At 43.0% G+C, this 26,905-nt stretch overlaps 1 protein-coding gene across 5 annotated transcripts in view; it reads right to left on the bottom strand.

The window, feature by feature from the left end:
* LOC147020737 (uncharacterized) overlaps positions 1–26,905 on the bottom strand; it is an 89,241-nt gene that overhangs the window by 21,772 nt on the left and 40,564 nt on the right. For 4 of the 5 annotated variants that reach the window (XM_085896331.1, XM_085896336.1, XM_085896333.1 and 1 more), the window contains 4 exons: positions 18,011–18,296; positions 14,482–15,901; positions 8,782–8,892; positions 1,891–2,035 (listed from right to left, as the gene is read on the bottom strand). In XM_085896331.1, coding sequence (XP_085752457.1) covers positions 1,891–2,035; positions 8,782–8,892; positions 14,482–15,901; positions 18,011–18,296 — 1,962 coding nt within the window. The remainder of the gene's footprint in view (positions 1–1,890; positions 2,036–8,781; positions 8,893–14,481; positions 15,902–18,010; positions 18,297–26,905) is intronic. The other variant, XM_085896335.1, reaches the window with a different exon arrangement.

Below are 26,905 nucleotides of genomic sequence, written 5' to 3'. Positions count from 1 at the left end.
TGTAATTTCTATAATTTTGAAGCATTCATGATGAAATAAATGAATAAATGAATTTTTGTAAATTTCATTGAAATCCTGACTTCTAGGCAATGGGAATATTTCTGTTACTGAAAATCCTGACGTGATACAGCAAAACGGTTATGATTTTTGAAATCAGCGTACCCAAATTAGTCTAAATCACTTTACACATCTCCAGTAAGAAAATTTTGTTGTTCAGTGATATCAGAGAGTACGGTGTGTATGTGCCACCAGGCCTTCTGCGCAACAAGAGGATCCGGGCTTCCCTGGACAACATCGACAAGAAAGTGGACACCCCAGATGGAAAAGGGAGTTTCCATGGAACAGCCCTTGGAGTGTACCAGCGATCGGACCAAGGCGAAACAGTGGTGGACCCAGTGCAATTCAGTGAGAGTCTGACATCTGTAGGCCTACAAGATGTGCCACCAACTGTTATCGACATGGTTGCATGTACGATTGAGGGGAACCCAAAGCCCAAAACGAGACCACACTACACCAACTACAAGATGGGAGTGTATGATGAGAGTTACGGCAGATCACAGACCAATGACATTGGGTGGATGGTGGCACGCTTCTTCAACAGGCCTACTGTTCATGAGCCTGGCCCAGAAACACCGCCAACAGAGGAAGGTGAACCAGAAGAACCCACAGCTGACAGTATGGTTGTCAAATTTCGCATTTTTCACACCAAAGTTTATTTTGTACCAAAAATGACCCTGGGACCACACAGAAAAACTGGCAACATTTTTTCTGATCAGTGATATATTTAGATGGAATTAAACACAGTTGCCAAGATTCTATTTGAAAATTTGTTTTTTTTACATTGACCGGTGGACTATGAATTACAGTGAGGATAAGGTAAGAAAGGGGGAAGTGATTGTGAATTCAACATTCCATCTTTGTTTACTTTTAACATTAACAAACAGGAACAGGAACAACGCAGGCATGATAGGCTGAATGGACTTCTCACGCGTCAAAGTTCCTTGTGTATATTTGTGTAACGTTGTTAAAAAATGGAGAGGGGAGGACACACAGCTGGGGTGATGGTGCATGGAGTTGTAAGAGGGAGATCGAGATGTTGGTGGGGGAGGGGGGGATTGAGTACTTGTGATTTGGGGCAGTTGAGGACTTGAAGAAGAAAGGGGGAGGGAATTACAGAGTTGGCTTGGGTGAGGGATGGCAGAGAGGGGGCAGAGTTTGGAGCGAGGGGTTTGAGGCTTTTAAGGGGGGGAGTTGAGGACATTTGGTTGGGAGTGGCTCTGAGGATGTGAAGAACAAGGGAGGGGTGCACAGAGTTTGGGTGTGGTGGTCGGGGGGGGCATTGGGAGGTCAGAGTTGGGAGGTCAGAGTTGGGAGGGGGGTTTAGGACATGGAATTGTGTGCGAGGAAAAGAGGGGGGGGTTAAGGACCTAAAATCACATTTCACATGATGCAGAATTTCCATGGGTCTGTGATAGTCCTGTTGTGTCTTGTGTCTCAATCCACAGTTTGGGGGGTTTTTTTTCAATAACAATAAAAAGAAGAAAAATCTTCAACAGAAAATTACCCCAAAAGAAGATAATTCTGAACCAACTTGTTGTAAATTGCTGTTCCAAAACAAATTTGGTTTGGCTGATGTTTTAACAATTCTCAGGGATGCTCTATGACGGTGGTTTTAAATTGTAGATGAGCACCAATGCAAACCTTGTGTGGGTGTGGTGTGGCCAGGGAAGAGGAAGGGGAGGGGGTTACACACAAGTACCACATCTGCTTGCAGGGGGAAAAAATAATTAATTAATGTACCCTCATCACAAAAATAATATACAATTACTTCACTGAAACCACTTTATCATTCACCATTTATTCCACCCACACGACTTTCTCTCCACCTACCATTGGCAGCGAGATTGCTTCTACAGAAAACGGGTGCAGGCGTTGTGGAGGAAGGTGCAGGTGCTGGGCCAGGCCAGCTGGAGCCACAGCGCCCGGTGGGTGGTACTGCGCCGGATGGAATGGTGCAGCTTGACCTTGCAGCTCCCTGTGAACCACAGATGAACGGAGACAGGATACAACCAAGAGCTTGGGTTTTTTTTTTCTTTTTCCTCGTTCAGCACATCCTTTTCAGTTCACTCGTGGATCTCTCCAGAGCGAAGCCCAAATATACCGATAACTTCAAAAGAGCGCTCTCGCTTTCATACAAGGGATAAACAGACTTTCAAAAGGACTGCAATACCGAGATAAAACATAAAAGTGCAGTTGATTGATGTTCTATTCAACATATCTGGTATAGTAATTGTAACAAAGCGAAATGTTCCATAGACTTGCCACTGCATCGAAAAAAAATCAATTATACAGGGAGACGACTTCCCTCTCACCCCACTATTATTCCCCCCCTAATCTATTAGAGAACATACTTGTTTGAAGTCATGCAACGTTCTGTTATAACATTGTTTACAGTAGGTAACTACCGCACTCTCGCTTACATCGAAACACATCAACACCTCTAACTTAGGAGCCAAACTAATGGCTTTCCTGGTTTTAATAAAGCTATAAGCCATACCGTAAATACTGGTGTATGAGCCCACTGAGACTGCATACAGTATCAGCTCACTGTGGCAGCCTTTGAGGCAATTTGCTCTCATCAGAGGCAATTTCAAACAACTCATCAAAGGCACCGATGGGGAAGGCAAGCCTACGATTTGGCGATTTTGGCAGTGACATCATCCTCAAGTGCATCGATAACATCGATGGGTCCTGGGCTGAAGTTACTCAGGTGTGCACGAATGGTGTGTCGAGGATGTTGTGGCCTGAATGTGTCAATGACTTAAAAGGATTTAAAGATGTTGGCCCCGCTATGAAGAAAGTTATCCTCAGCTTGGCCAATAAAGTGGGGTTTGATGAGGTGGAAGAAGCTGACGTTACACAACTTCTGCAATCACACAGAGAAGAGCTGACCAGTGAAGATCTGAAGCAACTAATCACGATGAGAAAAACAGGGGAAGAGGGTCAGGAAGTAGAAGAAGAACCAACGCAAAACATTTCGACGACCAAACATCTTTCTGAAACTTTCCAAATGATTGAAGCCGGCTTACCAATCTTTAGTAATGATACGAACAAGGAACGCAGCTCCAGTGTTTAGCAGAGTTGATGTAATGAAATGTTATAGAGAACTTTACCCCCCCCCCGCCCCCCCCCCAAAAAAGGAAAGCGAAACAACAATCTCTCGATGTGTTTTTTCGCGTTGGGAAGTTCAGCAACAACAGTAAGAGGAGCAGCTGGACGATCCACCCTCCGACTCCACCACTCACCCCATCACAATCATTATTTTTGCTTTAAACCATTTTTGCCTGGAAGTGGAACCTCACCCTGCTCCTGCTCATTTGAATTAATTGCTACGGTTAATGTTTTATAGTGTGTGTGGTGTGTGGTGTGTGGTGTGTGGTGTGTGGTGTGTGGTGTGTGGTGTGTGGTGTGTGTGTGTGGTCATTTTAATCAGATAGCTGAACAAATCACTGTCAAACTTTCAGAGGTTCATCAGTGTGCACGGGGAGTGTTTTAGGGGGGGGGGGGGAAATGTAGAAAATTTTTGATGAAATAAGTAAATAAATAAGTGTAATTTTTTGGGGATTCTTTCTTTTAATCACTTTGTCATGGATGTAGGGAAGTGTGTGGGGACCCCATTCCTTAATGGGTGTGGGGAAGTGTTTTAGGACCCTGCAAAAAAAAATAGACCGTGCAGCACCGAGCAAAGCCAGGTACCCCTGCTAGAAGATTATATACCAGAGTTCACTTAACACATGGAATTGAAATGAGCAGCATGCACCAACACTACCAACTGTGTTTTCTCAAGTTATTGGAAGAAAATAAAACCATTGCATGCCGCAATACGCTGCAAACCCGAGATTGACATCAATGTTGCACAGATCATACATAAACCAGGTCGCGACATTAAAAGGTGTCCAGGACGTATAATGAACATCAATTTTGACCCCATATTTCCAATCGCCATGATCAGAGCGACGGTGTTTTGAAATCCACTTCGTATGATGAAATATCACCAAATGTAGAGATACTATTAATTATTCTCAAATGCACTACACTCATACATACATGGGCTGCGGGAATATGCAGCGAACTTGCAAATGCGTGAACCAAGACGTGAGAACGATCAATTGATTACGATTCACAATTTGATGATCACCTCTGAGCTTTATCCAAAAGAACAAACATTCTCATGAAAAATTTGGTGGCTTTGGATTGAGGATATTTCATCACCAGTATGGTACATGAGGAAGCCTACATCAGTCAGAGATAATAATGCCCGTGCAGACTTGTCCGGAGAACGAGTCGTATAAAGTGCTCTGGGAGTGGGTCAGTCTAGTTTCCGAGCTATGTACAGTCATGTAAACACAATCACGGGATCACATAGTTCTCTCATTTTGGTCTTCCACCGTTTCCTGATCAAGTTTATTTGTTCAAAATGTGCAAATGAGCTTTTGGGGGTTTTCCATGTACGACATGAGTGAAAATGAAGCACACGAGCAAAAGACAGTTATTTTTTTTCTTTTGTTTTGTATGCATTGTCAAGTATACACTGATGGAGTACTGCTCTCCCCTCTGGGCTGGTGCTCCTGCTTCCCATCTTTCCCGGCTTCACACAGTGGAAACCAAGGCATTTCGGATCATTGGTATCTCCCACGATGAGGCTGAGTCTTTGGGTCTCAGTGTGTCTCTCTGTGTCTCTCTCTCTCACACCACAGGCAGGTCGGTGGTCTGTCTTCTACCGTCTTCTCTCTGGTCTCGCCCCCCCCTGCTCTGTCTGCAATATGTCCCCACCATATTTCCGCAGGGTGCTCAAGGTCCACCAACAACCCCCATTCTGGTATAATTACCAAAATCACAAATCACTGCTCACCTTCACTCTTTCATTCCTCTTTTTTCTCACCTTTGGAATAAACTCCCTCACTCTGTTCACTCCCATTCTTCCCTCCAGGTCTTCAAAACAGCTGTTCACCACCACCTTTTATCATCCCCCATCCAAATCCTCAATCTTTTCGACCTCTGTTAATCCATCCCAAACCCACCTCCCTCAAAATTCCCTGCTTTCCTTCCTGAAAGTCCCTGTAGTGTCCATCTTGTATACCCCATGTTCCCCACCCCATCCCTCTCCCTTCCACAGATCTCCTCCTGTTCCTCACTGTTTTGTCCTTCCCACGCCCATCTTATGCCCCCCCGTGCTGTGCCCTGTGTGTTAGCTCTCATACGAGCCTTTTTATTTGTATACCTTGTCAAGGCTCGTATGAGAGCTAACACACAACGCACAGCAAGGGGGAGCATGAATAAACATTATCATGATAAATCCTACAAATAATTAGTATATTTAGATAAAACCTACAAATATTTAGTGGGCCATTAGTCAGTGATAAATTATTAAACTTAATTTACATAATTATAACAGTGGAATGAAACTTTTCTGAAAGTCAACTTACAGGGAGATATTAAATATATAATTATATCAAATACACATAACACCCCCCTAAGAGTGTCAGGGCCAGGCTAGATCGATTGAGGTAAATCAGAGGAACGAGTCAGAAAAGACTTTTATTGATTCCGGTCTCAATGTCAGGGCTGTATACGTCAAACATAGTGATGATGAAGTTCAATTCAAACTAGAAGGGCACTCGGTAGAGTACATACCACCACCAAGTAATACCTGATCCACGAGAACATATCGGGCCCAATACATTTTTGAAATATCATGCTGTACAGAACGATATCGTTTTTGGCCCCATCTCTCAATGGTGAAGAATCACTTTTAAAATTCTAGTAGTCGGATCCGGATCCAGATCTTCACCAAAATCTAATCAGTTCGTCCATGTCACACACCGAACCTGTCCACAAAATTTCATTCGGATCCGTCCGGAACTTTTTGAGATATCCTGTACACAAACAGACAGAAAGGGGTGAAAACATTACCTTCTCCACCTTCGGAGGAAATAAACATCTTCGTACTCTTTAAGAAATTAACATTTTCTGTCTCACTGTATTAAACAAAGGATGGTTGATGTGTTTTTGGCTTTTCAATGATAAGTGTTTGCATAGGTATCCATTTCTCAAAAACTTGAATATCGTATAAAATAAGTTTGTTTCCTTTTTTTTGTAATTTTTTGTTTTTTTTTCAGGCACTCATCCAGGCACCCAAAAAAGCAGTTAATGTGGAGCCCAGTATAAAGCATATACTCACGGTACAATATGTACATCTGGATGGATTAAATCCCCTACTTGTCCAAGAGCTAGGGCAGGGAATTGAATGTTGAATCTGAGGTCAGTTGTTTAAGTCAAAACTCATCCTGATCAGTTGTTCATAAGCTGATAAGGAAGAAATCCCCTTCCCACCGAATCCCCCACTGCATTACACTGCAGAATTTGCCGAGTTACATCATGCATCCTGTTTGTTTGCTTCAGTTCTATGCTCTCCTAAACCGCTGGATGGGACGAGTTGAAAAATGATGGTTGAACTCAAGGTGTGCCCAGGAAGGTTTTGTACAGCAAGAAAAACAAGGACAAATGTGTCCAAGAGCAGCATCCTAAAGGTTTTGTCTTCACCAGAAGAAGAACAAGAAGAGGAAGAATTAAAAAAAAAAAAACAACAACAACTTCCGATATTTCGTCACGTGCCTTCACGTCACATCAGTCATGGACGATCTTCGTTCATGACGAGAAAATAGTGTATTTACGAAATTACCATACATTAAATGGAATAATCTTTAAATAGTAACATGAACTTTTCGAAACTTAAAAGCAAATGTCCGAATATATTTAAAAGTTCATGATAGACGCTCTCAAAAGGCACCCTCAATGTGAGGATGTGTACAGGTGTTTAGTATTTAAGGAGATCCGGATCCTGTGTATAAAAGAGCCGAGTCCTAAAGGTTTTGTCTTCACAAGAAGAAGAACAACAACAACAACGCCGAGCTCTCTTAGAGCAGCGTTCGCTACGCGAGACGCTGCTAAAAATTCACAGCCTGGGAGGGTGGGTGTCGGGAGGGGGTTGAGGATGGAGGGAGCATGCAAGTACCAGTAAATCATGTGTATTATGCAGCGCCATTTAGTGGATGCTGATGACCAGACTCGGTGGCATAATGATTAGAACATCCGCTCCGAGTCTGGGAGGTCGGTGGTTCAAACGCCGTCCGAGTCATACCAAAGACTTAAAAAATAGTTCGTGCTGTTTCCTTGCTAAAAAAAAAAATAAGTAAATAAAAGGCCAGGGGATTCGGGGTTGGGGAAGGACCCCCATTCTCTCTAAAATGTAAATGCGTATCATACATTGCTACTTGGTGGAAGCCGGTATCAAGCCATAATAAAATACACACCATCAACATCATGAAAAGTGAGGGAATTAACCTGCGGATGCAAGGATGGATTCTTTGCTCATAGATAATAATCATCTCTGTTTTTTCCATCAGTCATGAAGGAAATTGGCGATGGCTCACGACGCTCAGAACGCAGGTTCCAATCCCATATATGACATACATTTGTTCAATGCTTGCTACCGTCCTTGTAATATATTTTGAAGTATACTCGTGTCTACCAATGTCTTTGTCCTGCATCTAATGTACAAGCTCAACGTTACAAGCCTTGGATCAATGTTTTTCAAAAAAAGACTCAAAAGTGGAAATATTACAAATACTAAAGGAGGAGGTGATTTTAAAAACAAATTTTAAACTGGAACGGCACTGAGAGAGCAGTCTCGCCTCGCGAGTTCATCCTGAACAAAAATACCACTTCAGTGAACACGCTACTCTGCTATTATGGCCCATACACCCGTATCATCGATGCAACGGATTACGTCATCATTTCTTGGCATGGGTTATGAGTGTCACAAATTTAATTCTTCAGTCACGTCGGGTCATAGATCTGAAATATGAAGTTTCAGATTTAAGGATTTCAATTCAACCCATCATGACCGCAATACCACTTCAACAATGATGTCATCATTATCACCACACAAGGTTTGCATTGAATGTCCAATTTTGTTTTCCTTTAATCCAATATGGTTGCCACACCATGTGACCAATGACATCAGAGATGGCAATGAAATATTCTCCATACGAAGTCCCTCCTATGTTTAAAGTTTCACATCGATCGGATATGCGGTTGCAGAGAAAACAATTTTTACAGCGAAAATATATAGACGTGGACACACACGGATGGACGGACGGACAGACTCGTGCACGTACGCACTGCACTAGTCTCGCATCCCATTCGGGGCGAGACTAAAAAGGTCACTTAATACCAACAAAAAGGAAGGAGACTGGCTGGCCAGAATACCTGGTTAGTAAACTTAGTAAAAATACATCACAATGTAACCGCAATGTGAAGTGTGTTTAGCATTCTCATTTGAACCCACAACTCATGAGGCTGGGGAGCCCAGGTTAAAATCCCATAGTACTGTACCTATTTGGCATTATCTTCTGATGACCTTGCAATTCATGGAACATGGAACAGTCATCAAACTAAGACACTTCTCTTTTGCATTACTTTCACTGGCGTGTGATTCATGTACAAGCTCGACGACAAATTCCATTCTTCAAGAAGCTATCACTTGGTTTAGAACGGTGTGCATTTGAAATGTTGTGACATTGCTATGACGTCGTGTGCAATAAAACAACATGAGTAGGCATGCACTCTGTACCCAGTTAGATGTTGAGGATGTTTCTGGACATTTGAAAATGTACTCAACAGTGCCCTTTTACAAATCAGGGTGAATGTGAAGCTAACCACGTAACGGTCTCCGTCGGGGGACGAGACTGAGCCGTGGATGGGTGAGGAGCAGCCACAGGGTGGACACGGTGTGGATGTCCATGAGGAATCGCTCTTTCTGGCACTCGTCTGCAAAGGTGAGAGAGATACGTTTTCATGCGTTGATGCAAATGCGATGGAGCAATGAGTGTAGACTCATGATAAACAAGAAACACCATTATACTAGAGGAACAACACAAAAAGCAATCAGAGATTGCAGACCCTCACCAGGACTGCTTTTGTGTGGTGTGTTTTGTGTGGAGTTTGTGAAACTGGTGTTACATAATTAGATAGAAGGGCACTCGGTAGAGCGCATACCTCCTCCACGTCATGCCAGATCCATGAGAACATATTGGGGCCAATGCATTTTTGAGATATCATGCTATACAGTACTACATCGTGTTTGGCTCGATCTCTGAATGGTGAAGAAACACTTTAAAAATTAAATAATTCTCACATCCAGATCCGGATGCGAATCTCCACTAAAATAAAATCAATTCGACCTTGCGACACACCCAACCTGTCCACCAAGTTTCATCCGAATCCGTCCACAACTTTTGAGCTATCGTGCTATATATCGGTTTAGCATTGTCTCTCAACGGTGAAGAATCGATAAAAAAAATTCTCGGATCCTGATTCGGATCGTCACCAAAATTAAATCAATTAATCCTTGTCACACACCAAACATGTCCACCAAGTGTCATCCGAATCCATCCACAACTTTTTGAGATATCATGCAATATATTGTTTTTAGCCCGATCTCTCAATGGTGAATCAGTAAAAAAAAGTTCCAGTAGCCAGACCCGGATCTTCACCAAAATCTAATTAGTTCGTCCTTGTCACACACCCAACCTGTCCACAAAATTTCATCCAGATCCGTCCACAACTTTTTGAGATATCCTGTACACAAACACAGAAAGAGGTGAAGACGTAACCTCCTTCACCTTCGGTGGCAGAGTTAATAAGATACATAATTATAACTTCTGGTAGTAATGACGAAGTACCAAGATGTCCTGTTTTGATCGGACACCTGACCCTGACCCATGACGTTTTTTTTCCATCATTATTCATTTGAATTCAAAATGAGATTAAAATAAATTCAATTCAAATCAAATATAAGACCAAACAGGTACAGTCCTGCATTGGAGTAATCAGAAGGAACCCAAACAATCAAAAAGCAAAGCTGAAGTCATCAGGAGGAACCTGGATAGGATTCACATTTCAGCTGCTGCCACTCTACCCTCGAACCCACCCAGACACAGCCAAATGAGCCTTATTAAAAAATAAAAAACCCACATCAAAAAAATTAATAATTCTGGCTGCCAGACCATGTCTCTGATCAAGTTGAAATTATAAAACATGTATTCCCCATCACTACGAGATCACAATTATGAAGTTTCACGTCGATTGATAAAGCGGTTCCAGAGAAAACATTATTTAATATCTTCTTAAATCCAATATGGCTGCCAAACCATGTGACATGTTAATCCTCAACAACCTTGTACACACATGCCTTGGGGAACATTTATGTGAGGTTTCTCCTCAATCTGTTCAGCTGTTCTGGAGAAGATTTTTAATGTTTTCGGGTAAATCCAATATGGCTGCCAAACCACGGGACCTATGGGTCATTCCATGTCAAATCAGCCAAAAAAATGAAATTCTGCAGTGACCCCCTCAGATTTTCCTGAAAAAATTCTCAAAGCTACCTTAACATATATGAGGAAGGTTTGCCAAGTTATAGCTCAAAATTCCAAGTAGTGTCCGAGATATGGCCCTACAAACACCCTAGGGGTGTTGCAATTCTGGCAGTCGTGAGTTGCAAATTTGTATCTGAAGCATTTTTGGAGGGCTCTAAATTCCAGTTTTACAAACAGAGTTCTGAAAATTCACACAAATGGTGTCTATTAGTGAGACTTTCAGAATCTGACATAAAAAATGTTCTAATTAAAATACTTTTTAAGATAAGTACTCTCAAAAGTAGTGATTTTTAACATGCAGTCAAAAAAATTTGAGTTTTCAAATTGCTGCCAACAGTCAGTTTATTCATCATGAAGAATTTTGTTGCCTGATTTACATAATCTAGTGACTGGATCATTTACACAAGAAAACTGAAACCTTTTGGAGCAAAATCTTGGGTGCTATAGGTGCTGAACTTTGCTCCAGACTCAACGACACTGAAATTTACCCCGCTTTTACCCCAAGTGTTCACCATGTTCACAGTAACACAGCTCTTTTAAGTTTTTGTCACTTAAAGACACATACATAGGCAAACTGTGGTAGAAAATTCAAGAGTTTTCTCAATCTCTTCTATTTTTAAACGAAATGTTTTTTAAATGCATCAATTTCTAATGATTCTGCAGTCCCAAAAGCTACTTTTTTAAAAATAAAATTTTTACTAACAAACATATGGAAAAAAATAAAGCTATTCAAAGGAAGTATGACTTAAGTGGAATCTAACAATATATAAATCAGTTTCGTAAAGCTTAAAGAAGTGTACCAAAATCATTTCCAAAGTTAGGCATGAAGCACAACTCTATCTTATTTAGGCTTTAACCAAATACACAGCCCTGTAGGAACTGCCAATGCTCATTGTTACATTTTATTATATCCTGGCAATTATAAAACTAATCACTGTTCACTTTGTACAATGGATCAAAGTACATTTGTCCAAACAATTTGATATGAAAAAAAAGTTGAATCAGATATTGTACCTACATTTACAAATGGATGCAGACTTTCGTACAATGTACACTAAGTATATAAACAATTAGACATGCAAATGAATCTTTATAATGGTGATTATTATGATCACATTATGTGTCTTAATTTGTAGTTGAGATTGGCGGCGGCCTTAAACTAAAATATTCTTTCAAAAAAATGTGAGCCAAATTAAAGTAACCACATACTTGTTCTGACCAAAAAACACAACAATTTGATCATTGTGGTGCCAACTTATGAATGTTTGGCATGGCTTCCACTTCAAAAGCACACCTATTGCTTTTATTCTACATCTTTCATCGAACATGTTTTTTTTTTAAATAGTGGGCCTTTATAAAAATCGTTTAAAAATAGAAGGGATTGAGAACAACTCTTGAATTTTCTACCACAGTTTGCCGATGTATGTGTCTTTAAGTGATAAAAAAATTAAAAGAGCTGTGTAACTGTCAACATGGTGAACACTTGGGGTAAAACCGGGGTAAATTTCAGTGTCGTTGAGTCTGGATCAAAGTTCAGACACCGATAGCACCCAAGATTTTGCTCCAAAAGGTTTCAGTTTTCTTGTGTAAATGATCCAGTCCCTAGATTACCGTATTTTCACGACTATAAGGCGCATATAAACGTCTTAGATTTTTGTCAAAATGTGCGACGCGCCCTATAGTGCAGTGCGCCCTTTGTGTGTATAAAAGAACAGGTATGTGCGGTATGCAGAACATTGCTGTTTTAACAACCCCGAAAATGGCAAAGAGACACGCTTATGAAGCTCAGTTTAAACTGAAGGCGATCAGCTATGCGGAGGAACATGGGAATCGAGCCGCGGCGAGGAATTTCCAGATCAACGAGTCGATGGTTCGAAAGTGGAGGAAGCTGGAAAACGAGCTGCGACAGGTGAAGAAGACGCAGCTGAGTTTCCGTGGAAACAAGGCGAGGTGGCCAGAGTTGGAGGAAAGACTTGAGCAGTGGATCGTTGAGCAAAGAGCAAGTGGGAGGAGCGTTTCGACGGTCACGATCCGACTGAAGGCAGTATCGATAGCGGAGGAAATGAAAATCGAACATTTCCACGGAGGTCCGTCTTGGTGCTTTCGCTTCATGAAACGGTGCCATTTTTCCATCCGGACCAGGACTACGATAGCGCAGCAACGTCCGGCGGATTATCAAGAAATGATGGAAAACTTCCGCTCCTACTGCAGCAAGCACATCTGCGACAAACGGATCCAGCCGAGCCATCGGCGTGAACCGGCCGTTCAGTGAGGCTGCGAGCGGCGTGGGAGCGGTGGATGACCGAAGGAGAGCACAGCTTCACAAAGGGTGGAAGGCAGTGCCGGGCGAGTTACGCCACAGTTTGCCACTGGATTGTTGATGCCTGGGCTAACGTGTCTGCTGGCACTGTTGTCCGAGCTTTCGCTAAAGCCGGCATCATTTCGGAGGAGCCGCACGGTGCAGAAAGTGACTCTGACGGCGAGGAAGGTGGACCTGCTAGGTTGGGTTTAGCGCAGTTCGATTCCGAAACAGAGGATGAGGATTTCGATGGATTTGATTAAAGACTATTACCGGTATTTGATTGTTTTAGTATTTTTGTAACTAATACTTTAATAAAGCACAACCAAACTCAATTTTGCTCCCGATCTATTTTTAAATACGCACACTTGTGTGCTTGTGTGAGTGTGTTGTTGTACGGCGGACGTACGTAGTAGAGGATATTCATATAAAACCCGCGCCCTATCGTGAGGAGCGCCTTATGTGTGTGTCAAATACAGGAACGGCACACACAACTGAGACTGCGCCTTTTGGCACGGTGCGCCTTTTGGTCGTGAAAATACGGTATGTAAATCAGGCAACAAAATTCTTCATGATGAATAAACTGACTGTTGGCAGCAATTTGAAAACTCAATTTTTTTTTGACTGCATGTTACAAATCACTACTTTTGAGAGTACTTATCTTAAAAAGTATTTTAAGTAGAACATTTTTGATGTCAGATTCTGAAAGCCTTACTAATAGACACCATTTGTGTGAATTTTCAGAACTCTGTTTGTAAAACTGGAATTTAGAGCCCTCCAAAAATGCTTCAGATACAAATCTGCAACTCACGACTGCCAGAATTCAAGCACCCCTAGGGTGTTTGTAGGGCCATATCTCGGACATTACTTGGAATTTTGAGCTATAACTTGGCAAACCTTCCTCATATACGTTAAGGTAGCTTTGAGAATTTTTTCAGAAAAAATCTGAGGGGGTCACCGCAACCCCTGGCTGAAATGACACGGAATGAGCCCTATGTCATATGTGTGATCCTTTTGTTCCTCATGAATAGGTAGTCATATGTGTAGTTTTGCCTCGATCTATTCAGCCATTTCAGGGATGAAGGTTTTTCAAAAAAAAACAATGTGGCTGTCAAATCACGTGACAGATGATGGCATCAAAAAAGTTCTTGTCGACTATTTTATCCTGAGATGACCATCAAAAATTTTCATGCTGTTCAGATGTAGCATTCTACATATGCAATTATATCATAGTGAAGGCACCTATGACGTCAAAAAAGATCTCTCATTCCCCATGAGAAGTACTTGCTGTGTGCCACGTTTCAATTTTTTCCTTGGTGCGGTTTCAGAGATACGGAGGTCCAGTTTTTCCATTTTTCCAACTTGGCTGCCACACCACGTGACCTATGATGTCATAATTATGATTAAAACATTCTACATAAGTAGTCACACCTTGTGGTGGAAATAAAGATAATAATAATAATAATTAATACCAGCTGCCAATAGATCCAAAATAATTACTACATGGACACACTGTCTGCACTCTAGAATCAAGGACTGATACTATAATGCAAAGGGAGAATTAGAATGGACATTCATAGGAAAAAAACAGATGTCAAAAAGATGGAAAAATAAACCTTCCTTAACAAAGATGACATTCCGTCATCCAACTTGAAATAAAAGTTTTAAATCAATATCAATTACCCAAAATGTGACATGAACCTGTGTCGTTGCACATCCTCTCGTTGCATCTGGACATGTGAAGCTCGAGGAGCCGAAGGTGGTTGTGGCATTGGGGGGCCATGTGGAGGATGCCCAAAAGTGTGGGGGCGAGAAGGGGGATGGGGTGCTGGTGGTGGTGGAGGATAGCCAGGATGGACACCACAAGATGGCAGACGTGGCGTACCACCTGGTGTCGGCGTCCATGCAAGGCCAAGGGACATGTTTGGGGGTGGTGGTGGTTGTGGAGGGCCAGCCGCTGCAGCTGCGGCTTGCCCATAAGCACAAGCCCCACAAATGGGGCCAGCTGTTGGCTGAGTAGAAGGAACTGAAGAACTACCTTGTTGTTGTGATGACAACAAAGGAGCCCCAGTAACAGGCCGGGACGAAGGGTGTGGTCGGTATGCTGCCCTTTGTGCTCCAGTGCAGGCACCTGAGGGCACAGATTGTGCTGGAGGTTGCTGAGGACCAGGTGGTGGGGGCTGACGTGGATGTATTACACAAGCAGAGGGAGGCACAAAACCCGGAGGTGGTGGTGGAGGTGGTGGTGGTGGTGGTCCCAGAGGGAATGCATGTGCAGCAGGAAAAAGGTATGGCTGCGAAGCTGGATGACCAAGAGTTGGTCGGCCAGTGAACATGCCTTGCCCTTGTGCCTGGGCTTGGGAATAGAACAAGATCTGGTGTGAAGGTGCATAGGCTGCCGCAGCAGCAGCTGCAGCCGCAGCAGCATAGGGAGCCAATGGCAACTGAGGCCCAAAACTTGAACTTGCAGTGGGTGCTGAGACTGAGGGTTGAGGGAGACCAGCTGCAAAAGCTGGCCCAGCATATAGTGTTACAGGAGGGCGAGGGTGTGGCTGTGGTGGTGGTGGTGGAATTTGCTGAGTAACGCTAGGACGAACAGCCGGTGGTTCTGGAGGAAACCAAGATGGTGGTGCAAGGAGGCATGGATCTCCATCAGGGATGCGGGGTGCCAAGCAAAACGCACGAGGCCGACAAGGTTGAGGGAAAGGTGGTGGGTGGGGAAGGGGAAGTGCAGCCCGAGAATCTATCTCGGAGATGGCTCCTTCAGACGACAACAAAGGTATATTCGGGGATGGCCGGGTGGGGTCAGAGGGGGTGTCTGGTCCACAAGAAATATTTCCTCGAGGTGAAGGACCAGCTTGTGGAGCATTCAATAGAGAGCCAGGACAGGTGAAGGTGCCTGTCACATCAGCATGACGTTCATGCAGATCGATTTGGCTGGAGAGATGGGATGGTGTATTCAAAGAGAGGGGAGTTGCCGAGTGAGGTAGTCCGTGATATGGGGGGCAGGACGAAGGAGTCGGTGGTGTTGCAGGAGCGGAGACGTTGTGCGGGTGGAGACAACGAGATGATGGAAAGTGGGGTGAAGCGATTGGGAATCCACCTGGAAAACAAACTGCTTTAATATCTTTTCATTTGTTTGTTTTGAAGAAGTGTAAATAGCAAGAAAAAAATAAATAAGAAATCAACACTGCAAAACTGATGACAGACAGCAATTTTCATTGTAAAACGTGCGACAATAATGCAGTTAAAACACTGAAGTTGGAAATGCTGTGGAAAGGAGGTTTATCATCAAGAGTTCCTTAAGAATTATGAAGAACATCAAACCAATCTGCACAATTTGGTGATGTATGCCCAAGGTAATAGTATTTGAATGTTGCAGCGAGTTCAAAAACTACCAGGAATTGATGAGCGATCTTGAGCATTCTCAAATTCAACTGCTGTCACTGAAGCAGACATTAACATGACGAGAAGCAAGTTCTGGAGAACTACTGGATTAGTACGCAAGTTAAATTGTAGAAAAGTTGAGCTCAGCGTCAGAAGTGTAGGAAAAAACAAAAAAGTAAATCATTTATTCTCACTTAGTATTAAATAAAGAACTGCAAGGCTGGTACAAATGGACGGCACATTTGATCAACAGGACGTTTTCAAGGCCGTGTAGCCATTGCATCAGAATTCCTGGATTGCGACCAGAGGAAGGAAGACCAACATGTGATGTAACTTGGGTCCATCACTTCATGCCACAGTCAAAGCGAGCCATCATGAAATGGAGCCATTTCTTGATTGCCACCAAAATAAAATTCAAGATTCATGCATAATCCAGAGCTCAATGGAATAGCGCTTTGGGATGAAGAGTTCAATTTGTGTGGAATCTCTCCATAATGGGACAAGCATGAATGCACAGTGCTGCGACATGGATTCAGCTCGTGAGCCGGGCTCTTTCGTTAAAATCCAACAACACTGTAAAAGGCAAACAAAATGTTCAATGGAGAAGGAACTTTCGTTGCACATTTAAAAAAAAAAAAGAACAAAAAAGAAAAAGACCATTCTTCCGATTCCGAGCACATCACCTGCTCACCTTGATAAAAGATGCGCATACATTTATTTATAAGTTCTGCAAGGCCTTTAGTTCCTCATCCAACATACTTGAAATGTTGTGTGCTTCTTCCACTTCTTCTGGGCAGACTGTGTTCAAGGCATTATTCTCGGTGACATTTATAACCACTTGTAAAAGGATCATTATTTTTATGCTCTTCTGACAGTTTGTACCTGGTGAGATGTGGAACTCCACTCGGGTCCTGCCTGCCAAAACCCATTCATCATAAAAGGTGACATTTCGAACCACTTAATGTTGAACTTGCACGGACCGCCCTTTGGGCCTAGACATCGCATGTCAAATTGTATTTTAAAAACTGTTAAGTAAAAACGTTACAAAACGTTTTTTGAAAACGAATGAATAAAACGGACTTGCAGAGCAGCCACACTGATCGGGATAGGTGAACAGGAACAAATTGTAAGCACGTTTTTTTGTCATTGGAAAAGCATGCAAAAATAGCGGTAAAAAAAACACAAAAACAACATCCTTTTGCTTTTCCATTTACTATTCAAATGACATTCGCACTATTACTATTAATATGGTACAGCAACTTGTGCAGCAGCTGAGGCCAAAGCTGAGGCCAAATTACAAATCCTTAAAAATAAAAAATGTGGTTACGAGCAGGATTTGGACCTGCGCTATTCTTCAACTGGTTGTCCATGATGGCTGAACGTTGTCCCTAGGGTTTCAGCAGCTCACCTCAACAGCAGCGTACCAAGGACAAGACCTCGGACTTCATGAACACAAATTGTGAGTCAGCGTGCATGGTACTGATGGGTGAGCGAATAAATAGTTGCTAGTTAAATGCATTAATTTTCACAGGATTTGTCAGTCTGTCCGACGATACGCCACAATGTCAGAAACATAAACATTGAGCCATAATCAAAGGTTTTGAAAGGTAAGGTAGGCACAAAAGGGTAGAATTTTTTAAGCGTGTTGTCACAACAAAAAAAAAATTATTTAAGACTTTTGAGGGTCTGTGCAGATGCAGATGCAGACAGACAGACAGAGACAGACACACGACAGCCAACAAAACCACCAGATTTGGTGTTCTTAATTTAAGGTTCATGTGCCACTTCAGACAATAGCAAGTCAGCTTTGCAAATAGACACTCACAAGAAAGGCTGGAACAGAACGGGCAAACCACGACGTGGGACCAGCAACAAGGCATTGTCCTGGATGCCAGTGGTTCTTGGGTTGCTGTGACTTGCCGTGATGCAGCGGTCACTGATTGCGATGTATGTGGAACCTCTGGATCGGTCCCTGGATCATCCTGCACCAAGGATTGGGTTGGTGGGCAGAAGTGGTGTGATCCAGAGGAACCCACACAGCATGAACGAACAGGAGCTACCAAGTGACAACTACTACAAGTATCCTGTCCAGGCTGCTCGAATGGTGATCCCTGCGGGGGGATTTGAAAGAGCAAAGCATGTTTTAAGCAAACGAACCTCCAAAATTTATACATTTGAATTTGGATCCACAAAGTCATTATGATGTTTTGCTATCGATTTCTCCACACTTAAAAATTTATTTTTTAAATGGCACCCACCGTCTGAAGGAAGCAGTTCCATTTGGCATTTTTAATATGAAATGGGCAAAGCCTAGAAACAAATAAAACCCATGAGAATTACCCTTTATCACCCTCTAGAATTACACTTTAGAACCCTTGAGAATGAAACACAGTGGATAAGAAACGTTCTTCTTCTTCATTTTTGACGGACGGGTGGAACGCAGAACCTACCCAAATATTGAAGCGGCTTCACTTATAAATTGTTACGGTTGTGGAAATTCGCAAACCACCATTCAGGTCGCGTAGGTGAGACATCTCTGTAAGTACATGTGTAGTTAGCCCCAAACCCGTTGTTTAGAGGGAATAAATGTGATTCATTCGGGCTGCGACGCTTTGAGATAGCCGTTTTTTTCTGTTCTATCTTTATTTTGAACCAACCACGCTCCAACCATCACACAACAACAACGCCAACAGCCATGATCTTTACCTTCACAACTCGCTCCCGCAAACATCGCATCACCGCCATTCCGAACGGCACCATGGCCATAAACCACCACCATAAACCCTCCACCACCTTCACCTCTCTCCTTCTGCGGCCATTCCCGCACCACCTGTGAGCACCGAGCGTCGGGCTGTCCTGGGCTCGTACAAGATACGCGCCGAGCCGCAAGTGCAAAATGCGGCCTTTCCGAGGAGAATTCGGATCAGGAATGATACACGCCCACTTCTGATCCGTCCAATCAGCAAGCGCGGGGCGGTTTGGCCCCGCCTCCAGGCGCGTCTGTGTGGAATCGAGATATGCAAATTCTAGGATCAGGGGAGATTCACGCCCCTTTTTCTCCGTCCAATGGGCAAGCGTGGCTCCGCCCCCGAGCTCGTTCTGATCCGGAAATTTGCATATGGGTTCTCCTGCCGGCCTATAAAGCGCCGAGCGCAAGGCGAATCTGAGCAGAGTCGGGTTGGAGCGCGGAGTGGAGTCGGGAGGCGAGGGCGTCCAGGTGGTTTGCTGCAGTCGGCTGAGGAGAATTGGGGGAAAGAGTCCGAGGAGCTCGGGTCCGAGGCAAGGAAGACGGCGGTCGGCGACGAGGTCGCAGTGGAATCGCTCGTCACGGGACCCAAGCAAGCCAGCTATACTCTTTCCCCAGAGCATCAACAATTCCCCCCCCCCCTTTTTCCCCCGCGCTGAGATAGTGTGAAAAGGGGGCCCCGTTCCCACCCCACTCCAAGCAGTGCCAACGAAACCGCGAAGGAGCACGAAGTCGGGGCACCGCCGCGCTGCCACATTTGCGGCTCATCACGAAGACGCGGGTAGGACCCACCCGGTCTCGCGCAAATATTGGCCCACAGGCCCCGTCTGCCCCCTTGTCTTTGAGGGTGGCCTTTTCTTTTGCTTTTGAGTAAATGTGTTGTTGGCGCCGTCTGTAAAGTAAAACTGTTTAAGTGTTGCCATGTGCTCGCGTAGTCGGTAGTATCTCTGCGTCATTGTTTCTTTTGTAGCATTTGATATATGTGCATTCTGTTTGGCTGTATATGTGTGCTCTCCGTGTGCTGCGGAATAAATGTGCATCATGTTAAACTGTTCCCCGTTTCGCTGCGTCCTTTTCTTTAATTGAATCTCCATCTTGCTTCACGTAACGGGTTCGTCGTGGGCTTAATACGCCCGATAATTAATCGGAACCGTCGAGGCCGACGATAAACCGCTCGGTTATCCCGATAGCACGGAACGGATCGCTTAAGCGGCCCGTGTCCGGAGTCGACCTGCGGCGAGGTGCGATCGCCCGGTCTGCCATCCGCGTGGGTACTTAAGTAGGTCGAGTTTGGCGAACAACCCTATCCCACGCGGGTGGCCGATTGGCACGATCGTGGTGAGGCCGAAAGGCCCACCTGTGACTAGCTCCCGGCGTTAGTCCGAGAGGGTCACGACAGAATTGTCTGTCCGGTGGGCGACGTGCCACAATTCGAATCACGTGGCCGATCGCACGCCGGCGGGCGCGAATTCGCAACAAAATACTAGATTTTTGGCACTTTTTGTGTGCATAGTCTAGGGCTCGTGTAAGAGCTAGTACTGGTACACTGAACGGATAAGGATGCAACAGGGCAAAAGGAGCAGCTGAGAGATGGGGGAACACCAACAACAGAGCCGGTCAAGACAGAGGGAGGCAGACAAACCATGGGTGTTGTGAATAAGGGGGGGGCAGGAGAGGATGCATGGGGTGAAATTGTCATTGTCCATCATTAGAGGATTTTTTTTTTAAAGGAACCAACATATCTACTTGACAAAAAAAAAAAAATCTTTAAAATCAGTCCTATCTCATCACATCGAGTAAAGAAAAGAATACGAATGGACAATGCACAATCCAATGCTGTTCAGAATTTATTTTGGAATAATCGGAGGTTTAAGTTTAAGAAGTCAAACGAGCATTTATCGCATTATCTTGCTCATTAAAAAGTCTGTCAGTGGCATTGCAGGCAGGAAGAAATCCTACTGCCCAACAGCCCAGGGCATGTGCCTTGAATTGCTGGGTAACCGCATTACCCACGTTTAAATACAATTTTATAATTGTCCAGTAGACAGCCAGTCACCACGAGTTATCCTAATTAATGTCAGATTTCATGCCAGATGGTTGGGGAAGGAGAGATAAATGAAAAAATAAATACTTTGTTCTCCTTGACAGGTCAAGAAAATAATAATAAATAATAAGAAAGATGTCGTGCTAAGCACGACACATGGGGAATACAAATGAAGAATCGTTACCATGGAAACAGCAATTTGGCAACTATGAAGATTTGACCTATCAAGTGTTTTAAATGATCGATTGTTAAACATAACAAATTTGGTGGATACATTTGGTAACTGCAGCCCAGTAGGTGTTTTGCATGTTTCAGAGGCCCTTGACCTTTGACCAAATACATTTAAATAAGCTGTGGAACTTTCAGTTTGATACCTTGAAAAAAATTTGACATATGGCAATAATAAAATCACAAAAAGTCATCATTGATTATAATGGGGGTGAAATTGATGTCATGGAAACCGTTGACACGTCAAAACAGCTAGCTTGATCATTCTGATTTTTGATGAACCAATTCAATGAGTCAACATGCAAGTTTGTAATTCGACGGAGACCCAGCTTTCTGTCACTGGGTTGAACATTGCGCTCCAAAAGACCTTGGTAATCTCTCCTGATTTCATGATGGCATGCCCACATTCAAGGTACCCAGTGCAGAGGCAACACAGCAACCCCAATCACTGAACCTCCTCCATTTTTGACTGTTGGGAAGGTGTTATTTTCTTTGAAGGCTTCATTTACCTCTGCCACTGAAGGTGAAGGGCTTTCTTTTTGTTTGCGTTTTCACCCCTTTCTGTTTGTTTGTTTGGTTGTGTGCAGGATATCTCAAAGTTGTGGATGTATTCGGATGAAACTTGGTGGACATAATGTTGGGTATGTGACAAGGACAAATTTATTCAATTTTTGTGAGGATCCCCAAACAGAATGCACATATATCAAAGCAGCCTTGGTAAAACACCATGATTAGCTATCTTTAACATGGATATACAGTCGACACCTCAACATGGATTTAACCCAAGGCGGAAAACCCTCTTGGGGAGGGGGCAAATGAAGTCACTACAACCTCTATCATGTGAACCTTCGTCATCCTGTCAAGTTTGGTTGATTGGATAAGTAACAACCAAATGTACGGTCAAAAAGACAGACAGACAAACAGACATCAAATTACATATTTTAGGATGATAGATTGCTTTGCAGAACAATGCACAACCTCAAATAACACGTGCACTGAAATCTAACTGAAGAACTGAACACCTTTTCAGTCCTTGAACGTGACATCAGCCTGTGTACGGCTCTTCTGCCCAAAGCACCAGCAAATCTTTAACCTTAAAAGGGTCCCGGCCCTGATTACCCCTTGACATTGCAAACGTCCTGAAAAAAAAAATTGAATGCTGAAAAGCTTAATTTTGTCAAGAACCTGTCTGTGGCAAGACAGTGAGAGCCTCCTCCATACTTGTACCCTTGTCATCTTTGTCTTCTTTCCCTTTCCAAAATTCCATATGTGTCAGGCCCACTGTTATTATGAAGTGGAATCAAAAATCTCAGATGTCTTTTGAACAATAAATAAAATAAAATAAAAATAAAACTTGGCCATGTTATTTGGCATCCGGTGCCCGTTTTTAACTTCCTGTGCTACTCATTTACCAAGTACCAAAAGGAGATGCACACGATGTGATAGTTAAGTATTATTAACCCAAAAATGATTAATTACACCAGAAAAAAAAAACCAGGGTTATTTAATCAGTGCAGAAGAGTTATTCAGCAGAATATTTTAATCAGTTTCGTTCATTATGAGGACTTATGTATAACATCGTGTACATTCGAATTTTGTGTACAAACATGTGACACAATGTAAAATATGAAATTTGTAACGGCTAAAATGGTCATCTGACTGAACAGCAACATCACAAAGGCAGATCCACTGTGATGGATGCCATGATGTGGTGCTTTCTCTTGGTGCTCTTCATGTTCTTCGGGATAAACATGCCAAATATGGGTCTTGAGAGAAATCCATCAAGTGCGTCCTGGTGTCTGGGACTTCAAAACGGTGGGGGAAAAAAAGCAGAGAATTCGGTTCAAAAGAGGAATGGTTAAATATGGAATGGTGTACAAAAATACACACTTCCATCTTTAGCTGTTTCTCCTCCGGACAAGGGAGTGGATTGTGTTCAGAAAGACTTCATTGTACCGAACCAACCACACATTGGCTCCGAGAGGGTGTACGCAGTGGGGAAGAAGTTAATCCTGAACCCGGAAAGATATTTTACAAATGTGTACTGGGATTAGAATGGTCAGTTGGTGGACACTTAATTAGCGATGGGGATGTCAACAATGAAGCAACTAGCATGGAGTTGTGGATGATTGTGTGAAGTAGCAATTGGCTGGAAATGGGCATTTTAACAATGAGGTAAAAAACAATGACTATGAAATTGTGGATGATTGTTTAAAGGAGCAAATGACTGTGGAGGAGATCAACAATCAGTGCGAAGCAATGTTTGGCAAAGGTAAAAAAAAAAACACCTGGAGCCTCTGGAATCACAGCTCATGAAAGAGTCAAAGGTTGTGCTGAGCCTTCATTAAATTAAGCTGCAGAAGCCACATGTCAACTACCTTACCTTCAAAATAAAGAAGGCAGAGTTCAACTCTTCTCCCTTTAATCATCTTCTTGAAATTTACAACTTCTCTTCAGAGTTGGCCATTAAGGGTTTCATGCGAAGCCTTTTTCTCATTCTAGAAAAGTGGATTTGATATCAAGAGGGTGGATGGTTCACACATACTGACCATGTTTTCAAGTGCAAATGCAGCGAATGAAGCTCTGGCGCTGCCACACCCAAAGCTGTGAATGCACCCGCTATCCCTGGCGAGCAGACAATCGATACCAATCTCAGGTTTATGAAGAGTTAATGCAACCAATCAAGCCATAGCTACCACATAACACGTTTGAGGCACGCTGGTCGATCTTGGGGGCACTTGTAAGTGGGACAGGGTAAGCATGCAGCAGTACAAAGCAGAGAAGCAAGAGAATAAACCAATGTCACCCGCAGGGTGACCCGTATCTTGCCAAAAGGTGACCACGTGTGACTTCTTTAAGGTCACACTGAGGTGAACAGAGCTGCTATCCACCAGGAGCGACTCCTTGAGGAATATCTGCCTACGAGAGATTCCGATGAGAATCGTTCTCCAGAGTAACCATGAAAAATGTGTTTGCCTCATAACGTCACCAAATGACGTCATAATGTCTCAAGCTTGACATATCTAGAAAGCACTCATCGAGGTGTTCAATTTGAGGTACGACACGATATGGTTCCTAAAACTTAAAAATTTGACCTTGGGGTCAAATATGTTTGACCTTCGGCGCTAACCATGAAGGTCAAGGCCAATCGCCACCAAAAATTAATCAGCTGAGCACCAGACCATGAACTATATTCCCATGAAGTTTGAAGACGATCCGATCAAAATGACTCAAAAAATAAGGGTTTCGTCGACTCCCCTGATTTGCGACAAAGTGACCTTGACCTTTGACCTTGACCTTCAAAATTTTGTGCGCTGAAAGGGACCTCTATAGGCCTCTGATATGCAAAGTTACAAAAATTTCCAATGATAACTGTGCTCTGCAGAGTGATTTATACGTGATTACAGACAAACAAACAAACAAAAAAAAAACATACAAGCTGACTAACATATCTTGCAAAAACTTCGTTTTGGCAAGATAAAAAAAACAGAAGGGCAGAGAAAGGTACAAGTTGGCCAGTCATAATTGGGAGTCATCTGAAGGCATAATTGGGAGACATGCCAGTTGAAGTATGTCAGCTGGTACTCTGTTTCTTGGTGTCGATGAGCTGGAGAAGAGGATTAGTAAAAGGATCGAGGTGTCCAATGAACTGGGGTTTGAAAACCTAAAACTTTCCTGTATGTTGGATTACAACCCTCGCCGAAGGAGAGGGCATTGCATTTAAGTCTGTTTGTTTGTTTGTTTGTTTGTCCACACAGAACTTTCATGTTTTTCTCTGTAACCGCTTGTCGGATTGAGATGAAATTTTCACCATAAGGTTTGACAACTCATGTAATATGTTTTCACGATAATTATGATGTCATAGGTCATATGGTGTGGCAGCCATGTCAGAAAAAGAGAAAAAAAACTGGACCTCTATCTCTAAAACTGTACCAAGGAAAAAATTGAAACTTGGTAAATAGGAAGTACTCCTCATGGGGAATGAGTGCGATTTTTTATGATGTTATCGGTGCCTTCATTATGACATCATAATTGCATATGCATAACGCTACATCCGATCAGTATGAAAATTTTTGAGCCTCATCCGAGGATAAAATGGTCCACAAATTTTTTTTTGGATGATGTCATCAGTCACATTGTATTAAAAAAAAAAAAAAAAAAAAAAAAAAAACAAGCCGGTAGGCAACAAGGGATCCGCTACGATCAAAGCGCTGGATACGATGCTTTTCATCCTGACCGATCCACCGACAAAGATTCATTGCCAAGACGTATTGGTTCACATACAATTGTTCCTCTGCCTGGCAAGATTTTTCCTATTGCGTATTTTGCCAACTGGCACTCCTCAAAGTGGAGATGGAGGAAAGTGTAAATGACAAAAAATGCTCTAGCAACCATGTTCTATCACCATGCCAAAACGCAATTGTCTACATCCAACCGTTTCGCCTTGGCGATTTTTCACTTGGCATATTCTCGCAACTGGCACCCTTCGGAGTGGAGATGGAGGAAAGTTTAAATGACAAAAAATGTTCTATCAACCATTCTCTATCACCATGTCAAGACGTATTCGTTTACACTTATCCGTTTCGCCTTGGCGATTTTGCCCTTTGCATGTTTGCCAACTTCCGGCTATGGCTCGAAAACCGGAAGTCGGAGGTCAATCACGTAAGAAAACTTTTTGTAGTCCTTGAATAGCTCCATCATATGGTGCAATAAAATCGCTATCGAATCCTACCACTGCAGCGCGAGGGACGAATTAAGTAAAAAATGACGGTAAGAGACCCTATTTTTGAAGAACTACCATTTGAAAAATAAAACCGAAATCAAAAATCGGCTCGAGTAAAATTTTCTAAATATCTCGAAGTGTTTAATTCCGAAGTCTCGTTTATCCACATTCAAAACTGTAGGACAAGTATCGAAAATAGTGAACGTAGGTCGAGAAAAAGTATTTTTTTCGAATTTTGCGTATTTCAGCCCCGACACCTTTGGTGATCGAATCTGGAAAAATGCTGCGGTTCAATTTTGTAGTGGTTGTAAAACTCTATCCAGACACCGAATTTGAACGTTCCGCCGTCGACAGTTTCCGAGGTCAAGGTCACTTAACATATTCCCTGGTTCACCACCTTTCCGCATACGGAGGGCTGCCATTCGGAAACTATGAGAGATAGAGGAACATTATGCTGTCGCGATAACTAGATGGGGATGCAAGGAATAGGCAGGAGTTGGTCCGGTTGCTCTACCTAACATAGAAGCCGCGCTACGTCAGTTACCGTTTGGGTTCTTAAAACGCGGTTTTTTCGGCCGTGGCATAGCAACGGGTGGTTGCTTAGGGCCGTCACACCTTGACGTTTTAGCCAGCAATGGCAACATATAAAAATGTATGTAAAATGTTGGCGTACGCTGAAATTTTGATGTTTTTTTTTTTAAGTTTTGGGCGTATTCATAACGTGTTCGTCGTATGCATAACATAGTAACGGGCACAGAACGTTTCGTTGTGTTATTGATAACTTTTACCAACGAATGCTTAGCCTGTTGTCGGCGTTCACAACCTATGCCCAACAATAGTTTAACTTACGCATAGCGCGCTAAACGTATCGCCGGCAAACTCGTGGCGTAGCCTGTTAAGAACCTGCCGGACGCCAATTTAAATCATAACCGCCTGAGAATTTGAAGTGTCAGCATCGCAGTCACACCTTGACGATTTT

The sequence above is a fragment of the Eptatretus burgeri genome, chromosome 9 (genome assembly GCF_056783735.1).
Source record: "Eptatretus burgeri isolate ZD-2024b chromosome 9, Ebu_testis_v1, whole genome shotgun sequence".
NCBI lineage: Eukaryota > Metazoa > Chordata > Myxini > Myxiniformes > Myxinidae > Eptatretus > Eptatretus burgeri.
Note: the sequence above shows the minus strand (reverse complement) of the source record. Positions and strands in the feature narration are given on the sequence as shown.